At 48.2% G+C, this 24010-nt stretch overlaps 1 protein-coding gene across 4 annotated transcripts in view; it reads right to left on the reverse strand.

Moving 5' to 3' along the window:
• LOXL2 (lysyl oxidase like 2) overlaps nucleotides 1-24010 on the reverse strand; it is a 97525-nt gene that overhangs the window by 54980 nt on the left and 18535 nt on the right. For all 4 annotated transcript variants that reach the window (XR_012513273.1, XM_003937173.4, XM_074384064.1 and 1 more), the window contains exons 2-3: nucleotides 17468-17905; nucleotides 9096-9271 (exon numbers count right to left, since the gene is read on the reverse strand). Coding sequence is in view for 3 of the 4 variants with exons in the window: in XM_003937173.4 (XP_003937222.1) it covers nucleotides 9096-9271; nucleotides 17468-17822 (531 nt within the window). In the remaining variant the exon portion in view is untranslated. The remainder of the gene's footprint in view (nucleotides 1-9095; nucleotides 9272-17467; nucleotides 17906-24010) is intronic.

The raw sequence follows: 24010 nt of genomic DNA on the forward strand, positions 1-24010 counted from the left end.
CACCCAATCACACTCTCCAAAGTTCGAGTACATCCTGGTCATTTATTTACTTCATCTAAAACAAATTATAAGGCTACTTATTCATGTGCAATTTAATAAATAAATGATAAGGTTGCGTATTGGTTTATTTCGTCTCACAAACAGTTATAATGGTATTTACACATTTCAAAGCATTGTATCTGCAACACCTGGGCCGGAAACCAAGTTCCCACCCTTTTGCATTTCAGATTTTCAGTTGGGAAAACAGGTCACCTTAGAACCGCTTTCCTTCTGTGTCCCTGTGGTAGCTGGCAAGCCTAGGTGACATATAGACTATTAGTAAATAGAATCGTGGGATGCGAGGGCGGGACAGGATCTTTTTTTTTTTTTTTTTCTTTTAACGGAGTCTAGCTCTGTCGCCCAGGCTGGAGTACAGGGGCGCGATCTTGGCTAACTGCAACCTCCAGCTCCCAGGTTCAAGCAACTCTCAAGTAGCTGGGACTACAGGCGTGTGCCACCACACCCAGGTAGTTTTTTGTATTTTTAGTGGAGACGGGTTCTCACCATGTTAGCCAGGCTGGTCTTGAACTCCTGACCTCAAGTGATCTACTCACCTTGGCCTCCCAAAATGCTGGGATTACAAGTGTAAGCCACCTTGCCTGGCTGGATGGGATCTTAAATAACCTCTTGCCCAAGCTCCCTGTGAGGTGGGAGACAAAACCCAGGAGCGCTTCATCTGATTGTCCAGCCAGACAGTTCAGCAAGCCCGAGGGTTCAGGCTGTAAGCCTTCACCATGGCTTCTTCCGCCCTTGCTGAAAACTCTGGCACAAACTACCCTCTTGCTACCATTTCTCTTCCTCCTACAGACAGGCCATCCAGCTACACTGGGACCAGCTGGGAACGGGGTCTATATTTAGGCTTGGAGGAACCACTACCTTCTAAACTGCACAGGAATGAAAACAGGCCTCCTTGATTCCCAAAACCACCCAGTGCAACCTCTCTGGTGGGAGCCAGGGGAGGGATGAGATTCCTGGCTGGAAAGGGCTCAGAATTTTCAGACGTCTTTCTAGAGACCTTTCCCTTTTAGGCTGAAGCCCTCCACCTCTGCTGCCCCCAGACAGACAAAGCTGCCACTGGGAGCACAATGCTGAAACATTTGGCAGCTCACTGTGACGAATAAAAACCTGGACCCAAGGAATTTAAAACTTAATTCACAGCAGTCTCAGCCTCTGTGGTTAAGATGGGAAGAAAGGGCTTTTTCACGTCTCAGCGTCCTTCCCAGAGAACATGAGAGAGCAGAGAATGGGGGGACAAGGTTCTCCCCTAGGGTGGAAACAAATGGCTTTCTCCTCATTCTGTCCTCATCACCCCTCTGTTGTCCCCTCAAGACCTCTGAGGCTGCCCACTTTTACAAAGGGGAAACTGAGGCTCAGAGGTCATTCAGGGGATAGGCAACACCTAAATCTCACAGCCTGGGGATTTCCAGTCAGTTCTGGTAATGAAATTGCTTTTTGCAAAAGAGCCTTGAGAAGATGGGTAAGGGCTGGGCACAGCGGCTCACACCTGTAATCTAAGCACTTTGGGAGGCCAAGGTGGGCGGATCACCTGAGGTCAGGAGTTCGAGACCAGCCTGACCAACATGGAGAAACCCCATCTCTACTAAAAATGCAAAATTAGCCGAGCGTGGTGGTGCATGTCTGTAACCCCAGCTACTCGGGAGGCTGAGGCATGAGAATTGCTTGAACCTGGGAGGTGAAGGTTTTGGTGAGCAGAGATCACGCCACTGCACTCCAGCCTGGGCAGTAAGAGTGAAATTCTGTTTCTCAAAAAAAAAAAAAAAAAAAAAAAAAAAAAAAAAAAAAGATGGGCAAGGAAGAAGGTAGGGTGGGGAAAAGAAAAAAGGCCAGGATGTTCCCTGATCTAACAACACAGAGCCCAGCCACGAAGCTTCCTGAGCACATGACCTGGCCACGTGCAGAGCAGCCAGGCAGCAGAGGTTTACTCAGCAGGGCATCTGGATTTGTCATCTCTCCTTATCTAATGCTTTTTCCAACTGGTCGACCCGCCACGGGCGGAAACAAAGCCTCTCGATTTAAGAGGCTCTGAAATCCTGGGAGGTTTGGCTGGGGCTCCGTTTGCCAGGTTTAAAAGAGATCTGTTCACTCGGAGCCAAGAGTATTTCACATTTGCTTATTTGTTCCTACTTACCTCCTTTTAACAAAGTTTTGAGGACTGACCTAAAACTCAGTTTCTTTATACTCAGACAAACTTCTGTTTGATAGGACAGTGACCAGGGACCCAGGAAGGGTCAGTCACTCTGGACATACAGCTGTGAGTTCCAGTCTCCACTGGGACTAGAGCCCGGGGGTTCTGCCTTCAATTCTGGAGTCCAAAACTGAGAATATACAAGATACGACGGTACAGCCTATGTCAGAGAAGGGGAAAACTGAGAACCTGCCTGGTTAATTTCCTGGATAAAATGAACCGAGGATGGTGATTCAGTGGTAGGACTAATCCAGTACAGCACTTTTGAGTCTGCAAAGCACTTTTACAGCAATCATCTGACTTTGTTTCCTTACAGAATATTTAAAACTACCTTGTAAATGATGAATGCACACTACGTCTTTCTGATGGAGAAACCACTGCCACTGGACTACAGACCGTCGCAGCTGAAAGGGATTGAATTCAACTTGCTGGACACTACCCAGCTGAAGTGAACCCTTGCCCAATTGTTCTGGATGCTGGTCAAAAGGCAGCTTAGGGTACGAACCTATGAACTTTCCCTTGGTGGGGCCATTTATATGAAGAAGGCGTGATTTTTTTTCCTCCTCTAGAGGGGAATTCACAAACTATCAGGAGCCCCCAAGGATTCTCCAAGCAGCTGTAGGAGTCCAGGGAAGCACAGTTAGCTCATTAAGTGAAATTCCATCAGCCAGGCTCCAGGGCTTAGTGACTCTTGCCTCTGGCATTCCAGAGTAGGATGAACTTGGTCTAGACTGATGCAGTTTTCTTCCATTCTCTGCTCTGGGAATTCCAGTGCACTCTGGAGGAAGCGTGGGCTGTGAGGGTCATCTGTAATTATCTGTGCTCTATCCCCAATCTCCAGGGGTTACTGAGGGTGAATGTTACAGAGCCCAGCCCACACTCTTGCAGAGTAGCTGTGGGAAGGGACGTGGATGCCCTCATCACATTCATTAGCCCAGTGGTCTACAACCAGGGGTCACAAGACATGAGAAAGTATTCACTGACATTTTGTTCCAGGCCACTTTTGAATTCGCCCCTTCCAAACTGGGGGAAGTCGAGGGAGGGCTTTAACTCTCACACCTTGATATGCAGAGTGAAAAGTCTGCACCTGGTTTCAAGATCAAGGCCATCAGGGGCTGGAGAAAAGACAGAGAGACCCAAAGCACACAATACACATGCTGGCTGGCAGGCACCCTCACTCACTCTCTGTGTTCTCATACCCCCCGCCTCACTCTCTGTGTTCTCACACCCCCTCTCACTCTCTGTGTTCTCACACACCCCCCCCACTCTCTGTGTTCTCACACACTCCCCCCCTCACTCTCTGTGTTCTCACACACCCCCCCTCACTGTGTTCTCACACACCCCCCCTCACTCTCTGTGTTCTCACACATGCCCCCCTCACTCTCTGTGTGCAATGTCAATATCCAGCTGGTAGGCTATGTGGGATGAGTGCATTCTCCCAGACACTGAGTAGCAAGGGTCTTAAAACTTGGCAATCACTTAATTCCACTTACTTCCCCATGTAGGCATCTGACCACAATATTCCTGGCAAGAGATTGTCCAGTTCATGCTTAAATTCCTCCTCCACCAACGAGGAGCTCACCTAACTTAGGGTACAGCTGTCTACTGCAGGAACTCCACTGAGCGGAGATCTGAGCGGCGATCTATTTCCCATCACAGTCCCCTTCGCCTTGGCTCTGGAAGTTGGAATATATTCTTTTTTTTTCTTTTTGAAACAGAGTTTCGCTCTTGTTCTCCAGGCACCATCTCGGCTCACTGTAACCTCCGCCTCCTGGGTTCAACCTCAGCCTTCCAAGTAGCTGGGATTACAGGTGCCCAGCACCATGCCCAGCTAATTTTGTATTTTTAGTAGAGATGGGGGTTTCACCATGTTGGCCAGGCTGGTCTTGAACTCCTGACCTCATATGATTTGCCTGCCTCGGCCTCCCAAAGTGCTGGGATTACAGGTGTGAGCCATGGTGCCCAGTCGGGAGCTGGAATACATTGTAAACATTCTTCTGCATGGTAGTAGTTCAAGTATTTGAAGAGAACCATCTCTCCCCGTATTTCCTCTTGACAACTTCAGTTCCCTGTGATACGGTTTCCGGATTTGTCTCTATCCTGTTGGCCTTTCCCCTGATGGACATCTGGATCCAGAACTGAACCCTGCAGTCAGTGATCGGTCCAAAAGGCAAAGAGCTTAGGGAACGAATTCTTCTATCACTAAAGCGGTTGATACTCACTTTTTTTTTTTCCAAGCAGCCCTGTCATACTGTCGGCTGATACTGAGCTTTTAGTCAACCACTGCCCTCTCAGAGATTTGTTCTTTTATTTTTTTGAGACGGGGTCTCACTCTGTCACCTAGGCTGGAGTGCAGGACTCACTGCAACCTCCACCACTTAGGGTCAATCGAGCCTCCCACCTCAGCCTCCCAGGTAGCTGGGACCACAGGCACGTGCCACCATGCCAGGTTAACTTTTTTAATTGGGTAGAGACATGGTCTCGCCATATTACCCAGTGTGGTCTCAGACTCCTGGGCTCAAGCAATCTGTCCACCTCTGTCTCCCAAAGTACTGGGATTACAGGTATCAGCCACCACACCAGGCCTTTCAAAAAAAAACAAAATCAGTGATTTTTTGTTACTTCCCCTAAAGTCTGCACTCCTGGGGCTGTGTTTTTCTTCATGAACTTTGATATAGGACCTTCTATTCATCCCTAAGATGTTACAGCTTGGGCCTGTTATTTCAACCTACAGCAGTTTTTCTGAAAGTTCATTCCATTAATTTTATACTCCAGCAATCTCTCCTAGTTTTGTATCTCCCACAGATTTTATCAGTATGCCTTTTAATTGCCACAAACATTCCTGAAACATGATGGGGAGGCCGGAGCAGAGCCCTAGGGCTCACCATCAGAGACTATCCACTCTGTTTATACACAAATTAGTCAGCAGTTACCCTGGGTATCATTAGTCAGTGTGCTCATGACTTCACCCAAATGCATGTCCACCGAAGCTTCGTCTCTTCTTCTTGTCCACAAAAATTTAATAGAGGGCATTTCTTCAGCTGAGAGTAACGATCCTATGACTTCAGCTACTGACACAAGCTGTTCCAGGAGGTATTTTGGAGAAGCGTCTCAGCATCCCACAAATATCCCACGTAGGTGGTCTAGGTGGTTCTCCACCCATCAGGCCAGCACTGCCAGTAAGCACGAGCCTCAGCCACAAAGCCCGGGCTACAAGAAGCTTCTGGCAACTCAGCGGTTCTCCCCAGACATCCTGAGGTGTAGGCCCTTTCAGGACCTACTTTCAGCGGGTACCAAAGGGAAGCTGCAGGGAACTGATCATCAGTGAAAGTTCCTGCAGTCTCTGTGGTTGGGCCAGAAAGCTCCCCTCCGGCTCCTGGTCACTGGCCTGATCTGTCTGACAGCAAGAGGGAGCCCTTCTAGGAAAATGCGGAGCGTAGAAAGCTGTGGATGTCACCTGTCCCTTTAAGCCAGACATCTCCACAGGCTGCCTGCTCTGGGTTTCTGGAGATTCAACAGGGCCTATGCTCCTTGCCTTGGAAGGATCCCCAGCTTTCTCCAAGGTACACATCTTGTCTTGCAGAGACTGAGTGAACTTTCACTGATGATCTGCAACTTCTTCCCTTCGGTACCCGCTGAAAGTAGGTCATGCAAGGGCCTAGACCTCAGGGTGTCTGCGGAGAACCTCTGTGAGCTGGAGGACAAGGACCATGTTTTCTTTCCCTGCTGGTGTCCCAAACCAGCAGGTACCCAACAAATGCCCAGAATAAAGGTAGGGGCTAAGCTTTCCCATCATGGAATCTCAGCCCGTCCAGAATAAGTAAGTTCTCTCTAGCCTTTTTTTTCAGTCTTATTCTGCCCCATAAAAGCTCTGCTTTTGTTATGATCCATTTTATTTCTTCCTGGAAATGCTAGGCATCGGAACTGGCACTTAGTAGGCATTCAGCAAACATTTATCTAATGACGTGCCACTCAGAGTCCTTTTTCCAAAATCATTTTTTTTTTTTTTTTTTTTTTTGGTAATGGTAGACAGGCCTTCTCACGTTCTCCATACAAAACTCACTGATGTTTTGGTCTCTCTTCCTTTTTTATTCAAACCATTAATGACTTTCTTATGCCAAGAGGGTGGGTCTTCACTGGACACTCCAAGTGGATTACCCTGAGGTTCTAGGTTGAACAGAGGCCCATCCAAGATGTTACTAATCAGCTCATGGTCCTAGCAGGCAGAGCAAGCTGTGAAGAAATGACTTGCGTCCATGTGCTTCTCACTGCTGTTGAATTTAATGTTTCAACCTGGGAGATTCTCCACCTAAGGAGTAACAATTTCTGGTTTGCATTTCTGGGGAGAAGAAAATTTGGGAGGTGGAGATGTTGTTCCTATTAGGTACGTAGAATTTATCTATTGGATACGATGATGAATAAGATAGAGTCCCTGCCCTCTGGGAGCTTCCAGTCTCATGGGAGAGATAAGATACATTTAAGTGGGGCTAATTATTGTCTATGAGGTTATAAGGAATGGAGATGGAAAATTTTGTGAAACTGAGTTGAACAAGCCCATCCTTGAGATCATCAACTTCATGGTAAAGAAAGCAAAGCTGTCGGCCGGGAATGGTGGCTCACGCCTCTAACTCCAGCACTTTGGGAGGCTGAGGTGAGCAGATCATGAGGTCAGGAGTTCAAGACCAGCCTGACCAACAGGGTGAAACCACGTCTCTACTAACAATACAAAAATCAGCTGGGCATGGTGGTGTGCACCTGTAATCTCAGATACTCGGGAGGCTGAGGCAGGAGAATCGCTTGAATCTGGGAGGCGGAGGTTGCGGTGAGCCAAGATTGTCATCACACTCCAGTTTGGGTGACAAAGTGAGACTCTGTCTCAAAAAAACAAACAAACAAAAAAGGGAAAGCAAAGCTGTCATCAGTGACCGGAAGACGAAGACTGAAGAAAGTACATCAACTCCATCACAATCTGTTATCTCCAATAAAATAGCAGCATTTGCCAGGTGTCGACCAGCAGTCTCCTCCTTGCAGCTGACAGAAGCCTGGAAATCCGTTTCCATGCTGTAATGCAGGCTTGGACAAATTCCTAGCACACTTGGGAACATACATGGAGAGAGAAGGACTGTGAGTCATGACAATAAAGACCACAGTCTTAGAGAACTTCCTCTGGGGCCCGAACAGGGCAGTCTCATTGCCTTTCTTCTGCATCAGTGCTAGGGTCAACTGGAGGCTGAAGCACAGTGAAGGTTCCTTGGCCTGGATTTGGGGCAGATATCACAATCCCTTGCGGGTGATGTCCAACATGTTCCTTGAGGAAACGAGTGTTAGCTACCAACTCCTCCTGTCCTAAGCCCCACAAATGTTGCCCGTAAGAGTAATGTAGGCCAGGTGTGGTAGCTCACACCTATAATACCAGGTCTCTGGGAGGCCGAGCCAGGCCGATCACCTGAGACTGGGAGTTCGAGACCAGCCTGATCAACATGGAGAAACCCTGTCTTTATGAAAAATACAAAAATTAGCTGGGCATGGTGATGCACTCCTGTAATCCCAGCTACTCAGGAGGCTGAGGCAGGAGAATCACTTGAACCCAGGAAGCAGAGGTTGCAATGAGCTGAGATCACACCATTGCACTCCAGCCTGGGCAACAAGAGTAAAACTCCATCTCAAAAAAAAAAAAAAAAAAAAAAAAAAAGAGTAATGTAATCAGTGTGTGTAAATTTAATTGTTTGGGTAAAGAATTTGCTGGAAAGCTAACCCTGAAATTTAGCCATAAATGTAGAACGGTCAGAAGCCCTGCTGACCATTTTCAAAAGCTGAAATGGTCATTCTGGCAACATCAGAATCATCTGGGGCCACTCAAAGAAAAATAACCTGGTCCCATAGCAGGAGATTCTCAGTCAGCAGGTCAGGCGGGAGGCCCCAGTACCTGCATTTGTGAAGTGATTCCAATCCTCAGCCACACTGGCCAGCAGTAGCCAGCTTCCAGATGGTCCCGGCCATCCTACCTGTGGCACCCCTTGTGCGATCTCCTCCCACACTCTACCAGGGCTAGTCCGTGTGATCCACAGAATATGGCAGAAAAGATGGCCTATCTCTTCCAAGATTAGGTTATGAAACTGACTTCCATGTTCTGCTTTCTCTCACTCTCCTTTGCCTCATTCACTCTGAAGGAAGACAACTACTATGTCCCGAGGCCGCTCAGGCAGCCTATGGAGGGGCCACATAGAGACGAACGGAGGGCTGCAGTCTATGGCTAGAAAGAAACCACAGCCTGCCAACAACCATAGGACCTTGCATGGGAGGGGACCTTCCAGACGCCACTGACAGCCCAAATGCAACACCATGAGATGCCCTGAGCAGAATCAAGTAGCTAAGCCGCTCCTCAAATCCTGATTCTCACAAACTGGGTGAGATAATGAAGACTCATTGTTTTAAGCTGCAAAATCTGGGGGCAATTCGTTATGCAGCAATTCATAATGAATACATTTTCCCACCCAAAAGGGCAAGCTCCTGAACACGGCACAGCAGGTGTTTCATGCCCATCTTTCCAGCTTTAGTTCACTCTACTGCCAGATGCACTCCACCTGAGATCATGCTCTGCTTATCCCAGCCCAACCTTCACACCTCTGTGCCTCTGTCCAGCCTGTTCCTTGTGCCCAGAATGCCTTTCCCCATGGATGGGATTCCCTTCTCCAGAAATCCTTCCCTGGACTGCCCTTGCATCTAATCCCATTGGGTTAGGTAACTCCTTCTGCTCACACACACTTCTTGAAATCAATACGGAAAAAGCAAGTTGCATTGAGGAGGAATAACGTTTGCGTGAAGCGGACATGAAGAGCACATGACTTGCCTCTATCTGGTTGATCAACGAATTGTCAAATTTGAACCCAGGAATCCTTTTGTCACTGCACACCACACCGACGTCCTCCGTGTGCTTGCAGTCGGTGACGCCCCAGCCATTGGAGGAGCACGCTGCAAGTGTCGCCTCCTTGCCAGTACAGTGGAGATTGTCCAACCAGATGGGCCCTGAGGAGGCAGAGGAGAGAAACCAAGCACTGTATCAATGCAGGTTTGAGACTCCGTGGGGCAACAATGTCTTACATGGAAAGAGAATTTGTATCTCATTTTGGCAGCTGTGTGTGGCCGTCACTTAGTTTTTATTATCTTACGATACTGTACACAGCTCTAGACCACCTGGATCCCCACAGCACAGGAAGCAGCTGAAGTGATCTGGGGATGTGGTGAGTTAACATGATTAGGACAGAAATTAGATTTAAGCCCAGAAGTCGCACGGGATAGTGCGAAGAGTGGGGCTTGGGGTACCAAGCTCGGTTTGAGTTCTCGCTCAGCTGCTTGGCTGTAGGATCTTGGTCAAGGGCTCTTTCGCTTGTCAGTAAAGCAGAGCTAACAATGACACTTCAGCTGCACAGCTGCGTGCAGATGAGAGACATTATGAAGCACGTGCCTAGTTCACTGCCGGCCACGGTAGCTGAAAAATAGTGATGATGACAAAGATGATGATGATGTTTTAGTGACACTGATTATAGAACTAGCCAGTCTCACCTTCTATCTGTAGCAGAGGCTGAACCCGGACCCCTCAGGGAAAAACTAAACTCTCTTGCCACTGAAGGTAAAAGGTTTTTTTTTTTTCTTTTTTTGTGAGACGGAGCCTTGCTCTGTCGCCAGACTGGAGTGCAGTGGTGTGACCTCAGCTCACTGCAACCTCCACCTCTGGGATTCAAGCAATTCCCCTGCCTCAGCCTCCCAAGTAGCTGGGAATACAGACATGCACCACCACACCCGGCTAATCTTCGCATTTTCAGTAAAGATGGGGTTTCACCATGTTGGCCAGGATAGACTCAATCTCCTGACCTCATGATCCACCCACCTCGGCCTCCCAAAGTGCTGGGATTACAGGTGTGAGCCACCGTGTCCAGCCTAGTTTGAGGTTTTTAAGGCATTTGCACATGTAGCATCTCCTTGGTCTTCCTTCTTCCTATACCAAGGGGACGCGGTGACATGATTATCCACCGCCCCTTGAGCCCAGAAGCCTGGGCCGTGACTTCCTGTCCAGTGCTCTTCTCACTTCCCCACGTTTCCCATCACTGACTCAGAGACAGCCCAGCCAGACTGGCCACAGAGCCACCTTGTCATGTTCCAGAAGCTGCCATGGGACTGTGCTTACTTTTTTTTTTTTCTTTTTAACCTCACTTGCACTAAGTAGAGAATTCAGTGTGCAAAGTGCTGGAGGGTGAACCACAGTGAAACACCACCTCAGACCCTTAGGATGGCCACTATCAAAGAAACAGAAAATGGCAGTACTGGCGAGGATGTGGAAATTGGAACCCATGCGCACTGTTGATAGGAATGCAAAATGGTGCAGCTGCTATAGAAAACAGCATGGTGAGCCAGGTGTGGTGGCTAACGCCTGTAATCCCAGCACTTTTGGGAGACCGAGGCGGGTGGATCACCTGAGGTCAGGAGTTCGAGACCAACCTGACCAACATGCTACAAACCCTGTCTGTACTAAAAGTACAAAAATTAGCCAGGTGTGGTGGTGCACGCCTGTAATCCCAGCTGCTCAGGAGGCTGAGGCAAGAGAATCACCTGAACCCAGGAGGCAGAGGTTGTAGTGAGCTAAGATCACGCCACTGCACTCCAGCCGTGGACCTCATCTCACTCTGGCTGGGTGACAAAGTGAGACGAAATAAAAGAAAGGAGAGGAAAGGAGAAAGTAGAATGGAGAAAGGAGAAAAGAGAGGAGAGATGTTTCCTTAAAAAATTAAAAATAAAAAATTACCATATGATCCAGCAAAAGAATTGAAAACACAGTTCCTAAGAGATATTAGCACCCCTGTGTTTATAAAAGAATTATTCAAAATAGCCACGAGGTGGAAGGAATGCAACTGTCCATCAACAAAATGTGGTCTATCCATACAATGGAATATTAGCCTGTTAAGAAGAAAACGCTGACACCTGCTGCAATATGGATGATTCATAAAGACATTATGCTGAGTGAAATAAGCCAGTCCCAAAGGACAAATCTTATATGGGGTATCCAGAGGAGTCAAATTGACTGAAACAGAAAGTAGAACGGTGGCTGCCAGGGCCTGGCATGAGAAAGAAATGAGGAGGGTTGTTTAATCGGTACAGAGTTTCAGTTTTGCAAGATGGCAAAATCCTGGCGATGATGGTGATGACAGCTGCACCACGACGTGGACATATGTAACACTACTGAATTGTACACTGAAAAAAGTCGGCCAGGTGTGGTGGCTCACACCTGTAATTCCAGCACTTTGGGGGGCCGAGGCAGGCGGATCACAAGGTTAGGAGATTGAGCACATTATGGCTAACACAGTGAAACCCATCTCTACTGAAAATACAAAAAATTAGCTGGGTGAGGTGGTGTGTACCTGTAGTCCCAGCTACTTGAGAGGCTGAGGCAGAAGAATTGCTTGAACCCAGGAGGCAGAGGTTGCAGTAAGCCAAGATCACGCCACTGTACTCTAGCCTGGGCGACAGCACGAGACTCTGTCTCAAAAAAAAAAAAAAAAAAAAAAAAAAAATTTAAGGCTGGGCTGGGTGTAGTTCATGTGTGTAATCTCAACACTTTGGGAGGCCAAGGTGGGAGGATCACTTGAGCTCAGGAGTTTGAGGCCAGCCTGGATAACATAGTGAGAACTCATCACTACTAAAAACCAAAACATTTAATTGGGCATGGTGGTGCGTGCCTGTAGTCCCAATTATTCAGGAGGCTGAGGTGGGAGAATCGCTTGAGCCCAGAAGGCTGAGGCTGCAGTGAGCTGTGATTGTGCCATTGCACTCCAGCCTGGGTGACCGTGAGACCCTTTCTCCGAAGAAAAAACAGTTAAGGTGGCAAGTTGTATGTGATGCACGTTTTGCCACAATTAAAAATTTTATAAAGTGCTAGAGGGTTTTCAAATAGTGATTTTTAAAAGTGCCACTGCAAAATGAAAGAAAACAAAACTAAACCTCTCATTTTTCTCACAGCTCCTTGTAGGAGTCTACAGAATAGCAGCAGAGACACACAAATCTGAGTTCCACTTCCATCTGCCACATACTGGGCCACTGTATAATGTGGTCAATGGCTTCAACACCTGCTTCGCATTTCTAGAGCCAAAATAATGATGCTGAGCAAACAGGTTGCCATGGAGACTTGATGAGGTAAGGTATGTGCCTGGTATACTTTCAACCTCCCTTTCCCCTTCCTTCTTCCAGTCAGTCAGAAAAGCAATGAATTATACTGCTTCCATGATGCAAGAGGAAAACAAATAGAAACATTCCCATTGGAGAGATTAGAAAACCAAGGAGAGAAACAGAGGCTCTTCAAGATCAAGAAGGACCCCGGGGCCAGTCTCCCGACGTGCAGGCCCCGCTGAAACGTGTCTGCTCTCACGGATGCCAGACAAGATTCAAACGAGAGCACTGCAGATCCATTCTGGAGAACAAAGGGCTTATTGAAAACATCTGGGCTGAGGTTTTCCAACTGGCTTCTCAATCTGGCCTGGTTTCCAAGCAGTCAAGCTTCACTGAAACATACACTCCCTAATCAATTGCTGTCTCAACAACAAACTGATGTTTGTCTTGCTAAGTACTAGCAATGGAAAAGACCCTCCACGTTCTAAGTGGAACATTCTGTTGCAGAGCTGTGCAAGTGTCGCAGACGGTGAAAAGCAGTGGCACCCTATTCCATGTGCAGTGAGAGAAACCCCCCTCGCTAAGGACCTGGAAATCGACCAGTGCATCATCAACGGAACTGAGAAGAGCTGCAAACCAGAGACCCTACGAAGCCTGCCCCAAAGAGCTTCTCTCTTATGAACCTTGCAAAGATCCCCAACAATCTTCCATGGACCCCTTCCTCATATGGTTGGTCAGTTTCTACTTAGAAGGCGGGTATGTTAATTCGTCCTTAGCCCAAGACAGTATCACCATGCATGGTATACTCATTTGGCCTCATTTCATGACAACACATTTCATGTTGGTTTTTTTGAGACAGTGTCTCACTCTGTTGCCCAGGCTGGCGTGCAGTGGTGCAATCAAAGCTCACTGAAACCTCCGCCTCCCAGGTTCAAGTGATTCTCCCATCTCATCCTTCCAAGTAGCTGGGACCACAGGCGCATGCCACCACGACTGGCTAATTTTTGTCTTGTTTTGGTAGAGACAGAGCTTCACCATGTCAGCCAGGCAGATCTCGAACTCCTGATCTCAAGTGATCCACCTGCCTCAGCCTCCCAAACTGCTTGGATTACAGGCATAAACCACTCAACAGGGCCCCCCTTTTTTTTTCTCTATATACTTAGGGCTCATTAACTAGACTACTCTGACTCCAGTGCAACCAGCTTCTGGGTCAGCCTTCTGGAAAGCAAGGTGGTTCTAGGCACAGTCCAGATGCCTCCTCAGAGCTGCCAGGAGAGCCGTGTCCTTGGGATGCAAGATAAGAGTCAAAACTTTGGACACAAGAAAGCCATTCAATCAGAAGCCAAATTTTATCTTACTCTTTTCCTTCCAATGCCTCTCCCGATGAAAGAAGAGATATATACACAAGTTAACAGATCATTAGGAAGATAAAAATCATACATGAAATTCAGTTGGAATGTGAGAGCCCAGGGCAATGGAAATTATTCAAGTTAGAATCTGTGGGGTCAAGACCAGGTGCGGTGGGTCAGCCTGCAATCCCAGCACTTTGGGAGGCTGAGTATGGGAGGCTGGGTGGTCGGATCACTTGAGGCCAGGAGTTTGAGACCGGCCTGGCCAACATGGCAAAACCACATCTCTACTAAAAATACAAAAAAAAAAAAAAATTCAGCTGGTTGCACACGCCTATAATCCTAGCTACTTGGGAGGCTGAGACGGGAGGATCACTTGAACCAGGGAGGCGGAGACTGCAGTGAGCTGAGATTCCACCACTGCACTCCAGCCTGGATGATAAAGCAAGACTCTGTCTCAAAAAAAAAAAGAAAAAGAAAAAAAGAAAAAAGAAAAGAAAAGGAAAGAAAAATATGTGTGGTCACAAGGTGGTTATCGCTGGCTTCATCGCTCTGGTCTAAAGAATAAAGGATGTGAATGGGAATAGGCTCAGCCTCCTGATTCTGAAGACAGGGCAAGAACAACAACCACCTTAGGTTCTGCTTGCTATACCCTGACCAGGGGTTGGGAAACAAGACAGCTGCTCCCTCCAGAACTCCCTAAAAGGGCCCATGGTTTGCCCGAGCTCAGAGATGCTTGAGGAGAACCATCTGTGGACAGGCCGGGCTGGAAAATCCAGGACATCCCTGGTGCCCTCCCTGGTTGCATTACTCTTAGCCTGAACTCCAGGGGAGCTTGAGGAGTCCTGGAGGGGGGCAGCCTTATCCACAGAGTCTGACCTGCACGTTGAGCCCCTCGGGAGCAAGCCCTGGGCGTTGGCCACGTTCTGTGTTCACTATACCCAGAACTGTTTCTGCCAACTGTTTTTCCTATTCTGCCAAATAACAATGAATCGATCAGCTAATATTTACTGAGTGCCCACCATGTACCCAGGGATAAAGATCTGGATTGATGCTGGTAAATTCAAATACATTTAAATGTAAAAGGTCTCTCATGTCATAAACCAAGTACCACTTCCCATAAGCAGCTTAACTTGTAAAACCTGGAACACTTGTAAAACCTGGAACACAAGACAGTGTTTTTTTTTTTGTTTTTTTTGGTTTTTTTAAAGCATCTGTTTCTTCCCATCCTCTCTTTGACATTATTTCTTTTACGATCCTTGATGGTTTCCATGTCCACCAAGATGACCTCTCCAGTACTCCTGGTCTCTTCATTAACACTCCTCCTCTCTCAGGGACTGTCCTCCATCCTGCTCCAGCTGCTACCCTATGGTCAAAGCTCAGGTCTCTCATTAGCAGAGACCGCACCCTTTCATCTCCATTTCACTCCTCCTGTTCTGCACCCCTAGCTCCTTCCATCTTTCGGTAAACTTCTTGAATCTCCATCTGAACAGAGACCCACAATCCACTGATCACAGTGGCTATGCACAATCCAACTTCTCCACGTATTACCACCCTCCTTACCCAGCACAGTCTCCAGAGACCCTGATTTTACACTTGATCTTAGCCAAAAGGCCGAGAAGCGATGAGACCCTGATTTTAACTGTTCCCTATCCTATTCCCTCCACTCCCTGGAACTTTTCACTCTTCGTCATGCTTGGATGGCGAAGTCCCACCTCGGTAAAAACCTGCCCCTACTACCCCATGCCTACTCCTGACAGGGAGAAACCACAGTCCCCTTGTCTGACGACAGGTAAGTTTGAAATTTACATTGAAATAAAATTTCACTGGAAAAACACCTAGTCATTGGAAACCATACTGACCCATCAGTATGGCTGGTCACTTACTGTGCCCCTCATCAAAGATAATGAGCACGGGAAAGTCTGAAACAGAAAACATGAATCTGAGTTTACCCTGGATCGCTCGGCCAGCCGGATCAACAGAGATGTGGAAATATCAGACGTTTTTCTAAAGAAAACAGGAAGTGGGCTCTAAAGCCTGGCATTTGCTAACCTCACTGCTGTGGCTCTCATCGCTGCTAGGGAACCCCGAGGGAGCTGCAGAGAACATTCTACCTCCTGAGTGAGTCACCGCAACAGGAAATGTTCATTTGCATGGAGGTGAGATGTGTATGAGATGGCAGTTCCTTTCTCCTATAATTGCTAGAATAACAGAAATAAAAGTTGGAAGGAAGAATAACAGTTATCAATTTCAATGGCTCCCAAACCTGTCACTTTGCAGGTTTCCAAAAGTGACAGAATCCTGGGCTCCAGCCCAGACCTTTGAAACCAGTTTACGGGGGGCTGAGGTCTTCGATATTCTGTATTTGGAGCTCCCTTGGGCGATCCTTATGCAGTCATCGTGGCATTAACCCTTTAGTCCAGGACAGGAGTGTGGGCATCTCTGTATTAGTACAGTAGGCAGACCTGCACTGAGCCTGGGTTGCAGCTAACCCGAAGGGGTCGGGGGTGCGAGCTTCCTGTGCCTGGCTGACCCAGAGATGGGAAGCTCTTAGCGCCCGGCAACATTGTTAAAAAGAAACAATGCCCTTCACTCTTATGTCTTTCCTCTGTGGGAACATACACTGCCAGGGTTTCAGGGTTTCTTAGAGAGCCCAACTTCCTGGGGAAAAACGAGGCTGGAGAAGGTACATGTCTTCCTACAAAGTGTTGTGTCAGAGGTCAGCACAGACTCATCTCTAGGTTCAGGACTTCAAACTTGTCCTGCCGCAAAGCTCTTAAAACAATTTTTTTTCTTTTAAGACAGAGTCTAACTCTGTCACTCAGGCTGGAGTTCAGTGCTGCAATCTTGGCTCACTGTAGCCTCCACCTCCTGGGTTCAAGCAATTCTTGTGCCTCAGCCTCCTAAGTGGCTGGGGTTACAGACACTGGCCACCATGCCCAGCTAATTTCTGTATTTTTAGTAGAGACAGGGTTTCATCGTATCGGCCAGGATGGTCTCGAACTCCTGACCTCAAGTGATCAGCCTGCCTTGGCCTCCTAAAGTGCTGGGATTCCAGGTGTGAGCCACCATACCCAGCCAGCTCTTAAAACAATTTTTAAAAATAAAGTAATAAATTTGAACCTCCCAAGGGAGGAAAGACTAGGCTAACCAACGGTGAAAAACCCAAAACATCTCTGTTCCTATCGTGACCAAGCTCACAAGAGCAGGTTAGTGTTAAAAGATGAACTCTACATCCAGGAATGTGGGGAGCGTTAGCGAACTCTAGCATGTGGGAGCCTTTGCGGGGAAGAGCAAGAGGCTTTCCTAACAGGACGATTTGGAGTAAAGTGCCACTCACTCCCCTGGGCTGATGCAGTCCCCAGGCAGAGCACCCTTCGTGGAGGGAGGAGCACAGTGTCATTTCACCCCCTACCTGGGGTCACCCACCGTTCTGGTTTTCCCAGGATGTGAGACTTTCTGTGCTAAAGCCAGAAAAATCCTGGACAAATCAGTATAGTCACTTACTGTGCCCCTCCTAAAGACCCCTTCCCTCTCGCCTTCCTGCAGGGTGCAGCCTGTGTGGGCACAGAAGGATGCCAGTCCCGAGATGGGGCATCACCAGGAGTTAACGCTTTGTAGTGTGTACAGCGTCCTCTCCCAGGCTGCCCTCAGGGAAGGCTGCTCTGGGCCTTGCCAGGTGACAGCATTCAGATCCAAAGCACAGAGCCTTTACCTTCCCCCTTGCCGTAGGAGGAGCTGGCGGTCCAGGACTTGGCCTCCACGTAGCCCAGCTCCCGGCAGACGACGTGGGCAGCGTGGATGGAGAAGTCATCATCGCATACGGTGCCCCACTGGCCGTCATAGTACACCTCCACCCGGCCCTCGCTGTGCTTCCTCTTCTGCCCGGCCAGGCGCAGCTGGATCTTGGCCACGTTGGCAGGGACCTGGGGCTGGTGATACTCAGGAGCTGGCTGCTGGAAGTACTCAGGGTAGTAGGGCCAGCTGTCATACTGTGCCAGGCTCAGCGGGGACAGGAGGGCCAGCATAGCCAGGCAGCTGCAGAGGTGGGAGCACAGAGGCCTCTCCATCCCAGTCTTCGGGCTGAGGATTCCACAAAGGGGCCCTGAGCAGTTGGGAAGGACAGGCAGGGTACAGAAGCAGCAGCAGTTTTCTGGAAGAGAGGAGAGATGCGTTAGGTTGGGAAGATGGGGCTACGGAGACCTACAAAAAGAACCAGCAATTTCATACCCCTTGGCTTAATATGGAAAACTTGTCCATTCTCGACACCAATCCAGCCCCACTCCTACCTTCCATTTCCACCACGCAGGGCTACGAGTTCCTACCCCTTTACCCACCATCTTCCCATCTCTCTGGAATGCTTTTTCCAGTAGAGTTCCTGGCAGGGAACAGCTCACACTCCAACTTAATTTGAGGAGGGGGCGGGGGGGGGGAGAGAGAGAGAGAGAGAGAAAGAGAGTGAATGTGTGTGTGTGTGTGTGTGTGTGGAGACAGAGTCTCACTCCATCACCAGGCTGCAGTGCAATGGTGCAATCTGGCTCCCTGCAACCTCCTCCGCCTCCCAGGTTCAAGTGATTCCCCTGCCTCAGCCTCCCGGGTAGCTGGGACTACAGGCCCCCACCACTATGCCCAGCTAATTTTTGTACTTTTGGTAGAGACGGGGTTTCACAATGTTGGCCAAGATGGTCTCGATCACCTGACCTTGTGATCCGTCCACCTCGGCCTCCCAACGTGCTGGGATTACCGGCATGAGCCATTGCTCCCCGCCTGAGGAGAGTTTTTTAAGACTACGGACATGAAGGCAGTTCTGCAGAACTAACAAAGGCTGGTGTCACACCCCAGGGCTGGCAACTCAGCGGGGGTTACCACCCTAGGCTTGAAGGGAGCCTGGGGGTGAGAACAGCAGAGTGGCAGAGGGAGCTCTCTCTTAGGAGCTGTGCCTTCACTGGAGGGTCTCAGAGCCAACCCATGGCAATGTGGGGATGAGGAAATGGGAATAAATACCGGGCTTCCTCTCCTCCCATCTTTGAAACTTTCTGGTGCCTCCTAATTAAGCATACCGAGCCCCCTCCAACTCGGAGCCTCTGTCAAGGGAGCCCATTTAGGAAGACCGCATGGACCAGCCTCCTGGAACATGGGGGCTGGTGGAGAAGGAGGGCAGCAAGTCTGAAGGGACAAGGGCAGGATACTCAACACACCCACCCTCCATTAAAGGAATGGCTCCCCAAAGCACTACAGGAGCATTTGCTAGGTGAATTCTAATTTTCCCATCAGCATTGAGGACTGCAATGCTAAATGAGCTTTAAAATCTTCAAGGTTGGCCAGGCACGGTGGTTCATGCCTATTATCCCAGTGCTCTGGGAGGCCGAGGTGGGTGGATCATGAGATCCGGAGTTCAAGACCAGCCTGGCCAGCATGGTGAAATCCTGTCTCTACCAAAAACACAAAAATTAGCTGGGTACGGTGGCAGGTGCCTGTAATCCCAGCTACTTGGGAGGCTGAGACAGGAAAGTCGCTTGAACCTGGTGGATGGAGGTTGCAGTGAGCCGAGATTGTGCCACTGCACTCCAGCCTGGGTGACAAAGTGAGAGTCCAGCCCAAAAAAAAAAAAAAAAATCCTCAAGGTCGTGGTCACTGTATCTGATGGAGCCTAACTCCAAGAATTCCTGAGTGAAATCACGTAGCAAGAGACCTTGTGTATCTTGGTTCTTCGGTAATTCAGAGAAAGACGGAGACTATCTTAAAAGGGCTGCTTGTTGTCTTGTGAAGAAAGATGCAGGCACCCAAACCAGGATGAGCAGGTGGAAATGGTGGGGGACACAGGGTATTTTATTTTAACCCTGTACAGAGGAGTAGGCTGATCACATTCCTTCAGTCATGGCACACTACCTTTGAGGAAGGACTGGATAACTTTCCTGTAGTCAGAGCTGTCCAGAGCTGCCCATGGAGGGATGATCTGCCTTGAAGAGAGGCAGTTCCATGTCTGTTGGGTGACCAGCAGCACCCACTGCCCCAAGGAGGATGCTGGGCTGGAGACGTTAGAGCTTGGGGGACGGTCAGAACTGAGGATTCTGGAAAGCTTTCTGATGTCGCCAGAGGGCCAGACATCCTCATTTTATGACTCACAATCAAGGCCGGAAAGTGACCGACGGTTCCTGTGATAGCCCCTCAGCAGCTACCAACACACAGCCTGACCCCCTAGTGATGTGGGCGTGAAGGGAATCAGCGTCCCGGCCACGCATCAGTCCCATCAAAGCACATTTGCATTATCAAGCTTACCTAGGCCTCACAAGAACCTTGGAGAACAGAAGAGGTAGGTATTATTAGGCTTCTTATTTTACAACAAAATCAAGAACAAGAGAGGACTGGAGATTTTATCAGAGTGGCACAGTTAGTGCAAGCAAAGCCAGAACGGGTCACTCCCAACCTGCCACCCCATGTAAAAAATGTCCTGGTTCAGCCTGGATACAAAAGCCTTTATGATGTGGCACGTGCCTACCTTCCCGGCTTCGAGAGTGTCTCTCTTCCCTCACTCCAGCCCTGCCCATGGCACACATCCCATCGTATCAGCCTACACCAACTTCAGTTAGAACAATGCGCCCCCGTCCCCTCCCCTCCAAATGGCAAATGGCATAATTCCTCCTGATCTTCACGGAGACCTTCCCAGGTCCTCCAATCGGAGTGAATGTCTTTCTGATTTCCTCTGGCGTCGTGTTTTGCTTGTGCTTTACAACGCTGTCGTGTCTGGCTCTGCCACTTGGACCCTCAGCCCCAAGGGACAGAAACCACCTCTTTGTCATTTCTGCTCAGCAACACATCTGCCTCTGGATGTAGCAGGCTAGTTTGTAGTAGATAAAGCTTCCTGCCAAGAACAACTAGAAAAGGAAGGTTAAATACTAAAAACATATGTCTGAAGACACAAGAAAGCTACCAAGGCAGTAAGGACTCAAGGAGCCAAGAATCCAGAGAGATGGGATGAGCACTGAGGTGAGGCTCACGTATGTCTCTGCTTTTCCCTGAAAGACACTGGCCAGTTCTCAGCAGGGTGAGAAGCTAAGCAAAGCTGCAGACGCCTCCAGGGATGGGGGAAACGGGGGGATTCAGAATCTGCCAAGGATGAAGGGACTGTTCAACAGCTCCGGGCTTTCCGATGCGTTCCTGAAAAGCTGCACTCTAGAAGCTGGGGCACGGGAAGGTCTGACATTCCCGTAAATGGAATCCCAGGGAAGAGCAGAGACAGGATGTAAGGAAGTGCAGAGGATAAACAATGGAAGAAATAATGGCCTAGAATTTTCCAGAACTGACAAAAGATATCACGCCCACACAGTGTAATTTACGAGGAAAACCACATCTGGGCACATCAGAATCCAACTGCAGAGAATACAAGACAGGAAGAAAAAGCTTAAACACAGTCAGGGTAGAAAAGCCGCATTACCTTAGAGCAGCAGAAAGACTAGCAGCTGGCCCCTCAACAAAAACAAGGAGGCAAGATGTTAACGGCACAACATTTGCAAAGGGCTGAAAAAAGCAAGTCTGCCTAGAATCTGTGCCCAGTGAAGAGAATGGAGGTAAAATAAGAACACTTCAGATAAACAAAAGAGGCGCGAATCTGTCACCAGAATATCCACAAGATGGAAGTGCTACAGGGAATTCTGCAGGCAAAGGGAAAAATCATCCCACATGTCAGTAAGGAGGCGTAGGAAGGAATGAAAGGTGTGAGGTGGGAAATGACGCAGGGAAATCTAACTGAAGACCAGGTGTGGGAAACAGTAAAAATGTCTCGTGGGGTTTAAAATGTATGGGTTATTAAACAGACATGACAACCATAGCACAAAAGGCAGGAGGGCCTAAAATGGAGTTCAAGTGGTTTAAGGTTCTGGTGCTGCCTGGGAAGCAGTAAAAAGTGCTATTTTCGACTAGACTTTAGCAAGTCTAACAGATGCATGTTGTAATCTTTATGGGAATCATTGTAAGAACCACATACTAAAAGGAAAGTAGAACTAAAAGGTTAATAAGGAGGGGAAACAGTACAATTAAAAATACTTGGTTACTCCAAAATTGAAGCAATAAAACAGAGAAAAGGTAGCATAAAAAACTGTTACAAATAGAAAAAATATTAGATGGTGGCTTTAAACTCCTATACATCAGTAATTACATCAGATAAAATAAATACAATTAAAAGACAAAGGTCATCAGAATGAATATAACAAAACAATCCAGCTCTTTCTCTCTCTTTTCTTTCCTTTCTTGATGGAGTCTCGCTCTGTCGCCCAGGCTGGAGTGTGCAGTGGCGTGATCTCAGCTCACTGCAACCTCCACCTCCCGGGTTCAAGCGATTCTCCTGCCTTAGCCCCGAGTTGCTGGGATTACAGGCGTGCACCGCTACGCCTGGCTAATTGTTGTCTTTTTAGTAGAGACAAGGTTTCACCATGTTAGCCAGACTGGTCTCAAACTCCTGACCTCAAGTGATCCAGCTGCACTGGCCTCCCCAAGTGCTGGGATTACAGGCGTGAGCTACCATGCCCAGCCCAATCCAGCTTTTTAATTCTTACAAGAGACACAAAGGCTTAATGTAAAAGGATGGAAACAGATATACTATATATACATTACCCACCGGGAAACGGTATGAAGTCAGATAAAGCTGACTTTAAGACAAGAAACATTACTAGAGACAAAAAGGGACAGTTTACAATAATGAAAGTCAATCCACAGAGAAGATGTAACTCTTCCAGATGTGTATGCCTAGCTTTAATATACGTAAAATAAATACTGACGGAACTAAAAGGAAAAAACAGACAAATTCATAATCATAATGGGAGATTTTTAAACACACCTCTGTCAGTAATGGATGGAATAAAGACACAGAAAGATTCTGGCAATGAAGACGTGAATGACATGATCACCATACTTAACCTAATTTACAAGTTTCTATAAGCTGTACTCAGCAACTGCAGAAGGCAGCTATGCTTCAGGGACAAATGGAAGACATTACGATACAACATATTCAGATATTCAGATACAGTGACATTATTCAGAATATGCTGACTACTGCAGTATTCAGCTATAAACCATTAATAAAAGAACAAGCAGAAAAATCCCTAAATATTTGGGAATGATGGATGTGGAAATCTATTATCATGCATCTCCATCCAGCTCACAGTACCAAACTGATTTATTCATTCAACAAGCACATTCGATGAGCTCCTATTATAACGTAGGCCCTGCTGTGAGTAGGGGTCTTTCCCATGGAGCTGACCGCCTAGCTGGGATTCACCTACAAGGCATCGATGTCCGTTCATGGACTGAACTACCTGAACCAGAGGGACCTAACTTTGAATTCAGGAAGGTTTTCCTCTTTGCGCTGTCATTTTTTTTTTTTTTTTTTTTTTTTTTTTTTTTGAGACAGTTTCACTCTTGTTACTCAGGCTGGAGTGCAATGGCGCGATCTCAGCTCACCACAACCTCCGCCTCCTGGGATCAGGCAATTCTCCTGCCTCAGCCTCCTGAGTAGCTGGGATTACAGGCATGCGCCACCATGCCCAGCTAATTTTTTGTATTTTTAGTAGAGACGGGGTTTCACCATGTTGACCAGGATGGTCTCGATTTCTTGACCTCGTGATCCACCCGCCTCAGCCTCCCAAAATGCTGGGATTACAGGCTTGAGCCACCGCGCCCGGCCTGTGCTGCCGTTTTTTGAGAAGGGTCTTGCTACGTCGCCCAGGCTGGAGTGCAGTGGTGTGATCACAGCTCACCGCAGCCTTGACCTCCCGAGCCCAAGCAACCCTTCTACTCAGCTGCCTGTGTAGCTGGAACCACAGGCACACGCCACCATGCCTAGCTAGGTTTTTCAGTTTTTAATTTTTTAATTTATCCTCATCTTGTGGAAATTAAATACAGAAAGCCAATGAATTGCCAAAGGTCACACAGAGAAAGTAGCACATAAAAGAAAGAAAGTAAGGGCCAGGCGCGGTGGTTCATGCCTGTAATCCCAACACTTTGGGAGGCCAATGCGGGCAGATCACGTGAGGTCAGGAGTTTGAGGCCAGCCTGAGCAGCAGACACTGCTCTCAACACTCCAGTGTTTTAATTCACTTGATGTGGTAGGCATCATTGTTATCCTTGGGAGGAAACTGAGGCACAGAGAAGTCTGAGAAGTTGCCTAAGGTTGTGCAAGCCACGTCCTGAAGGCAGTGGTGGGCTGACCTGGGCTCTGTCCCCACCTCAAAGCTCTACCGCCCCCCACCTGGCTCTGTCTCCC

This window comes from Saimiri boliviensis, chromosome 13, assembly GCF_048565385.1.
Source record: "Saimiri boliviensis isolate mSaiBol1 chromosome 13, mSaiBol1.pri, whole genome shotgun sequence".
Taxonomy (NCBI): Eukaryota; Metazoa; Chordata; class Mammalia; order Primates; family Cebidae; genus Saimiri; species Saimiri boliviensis.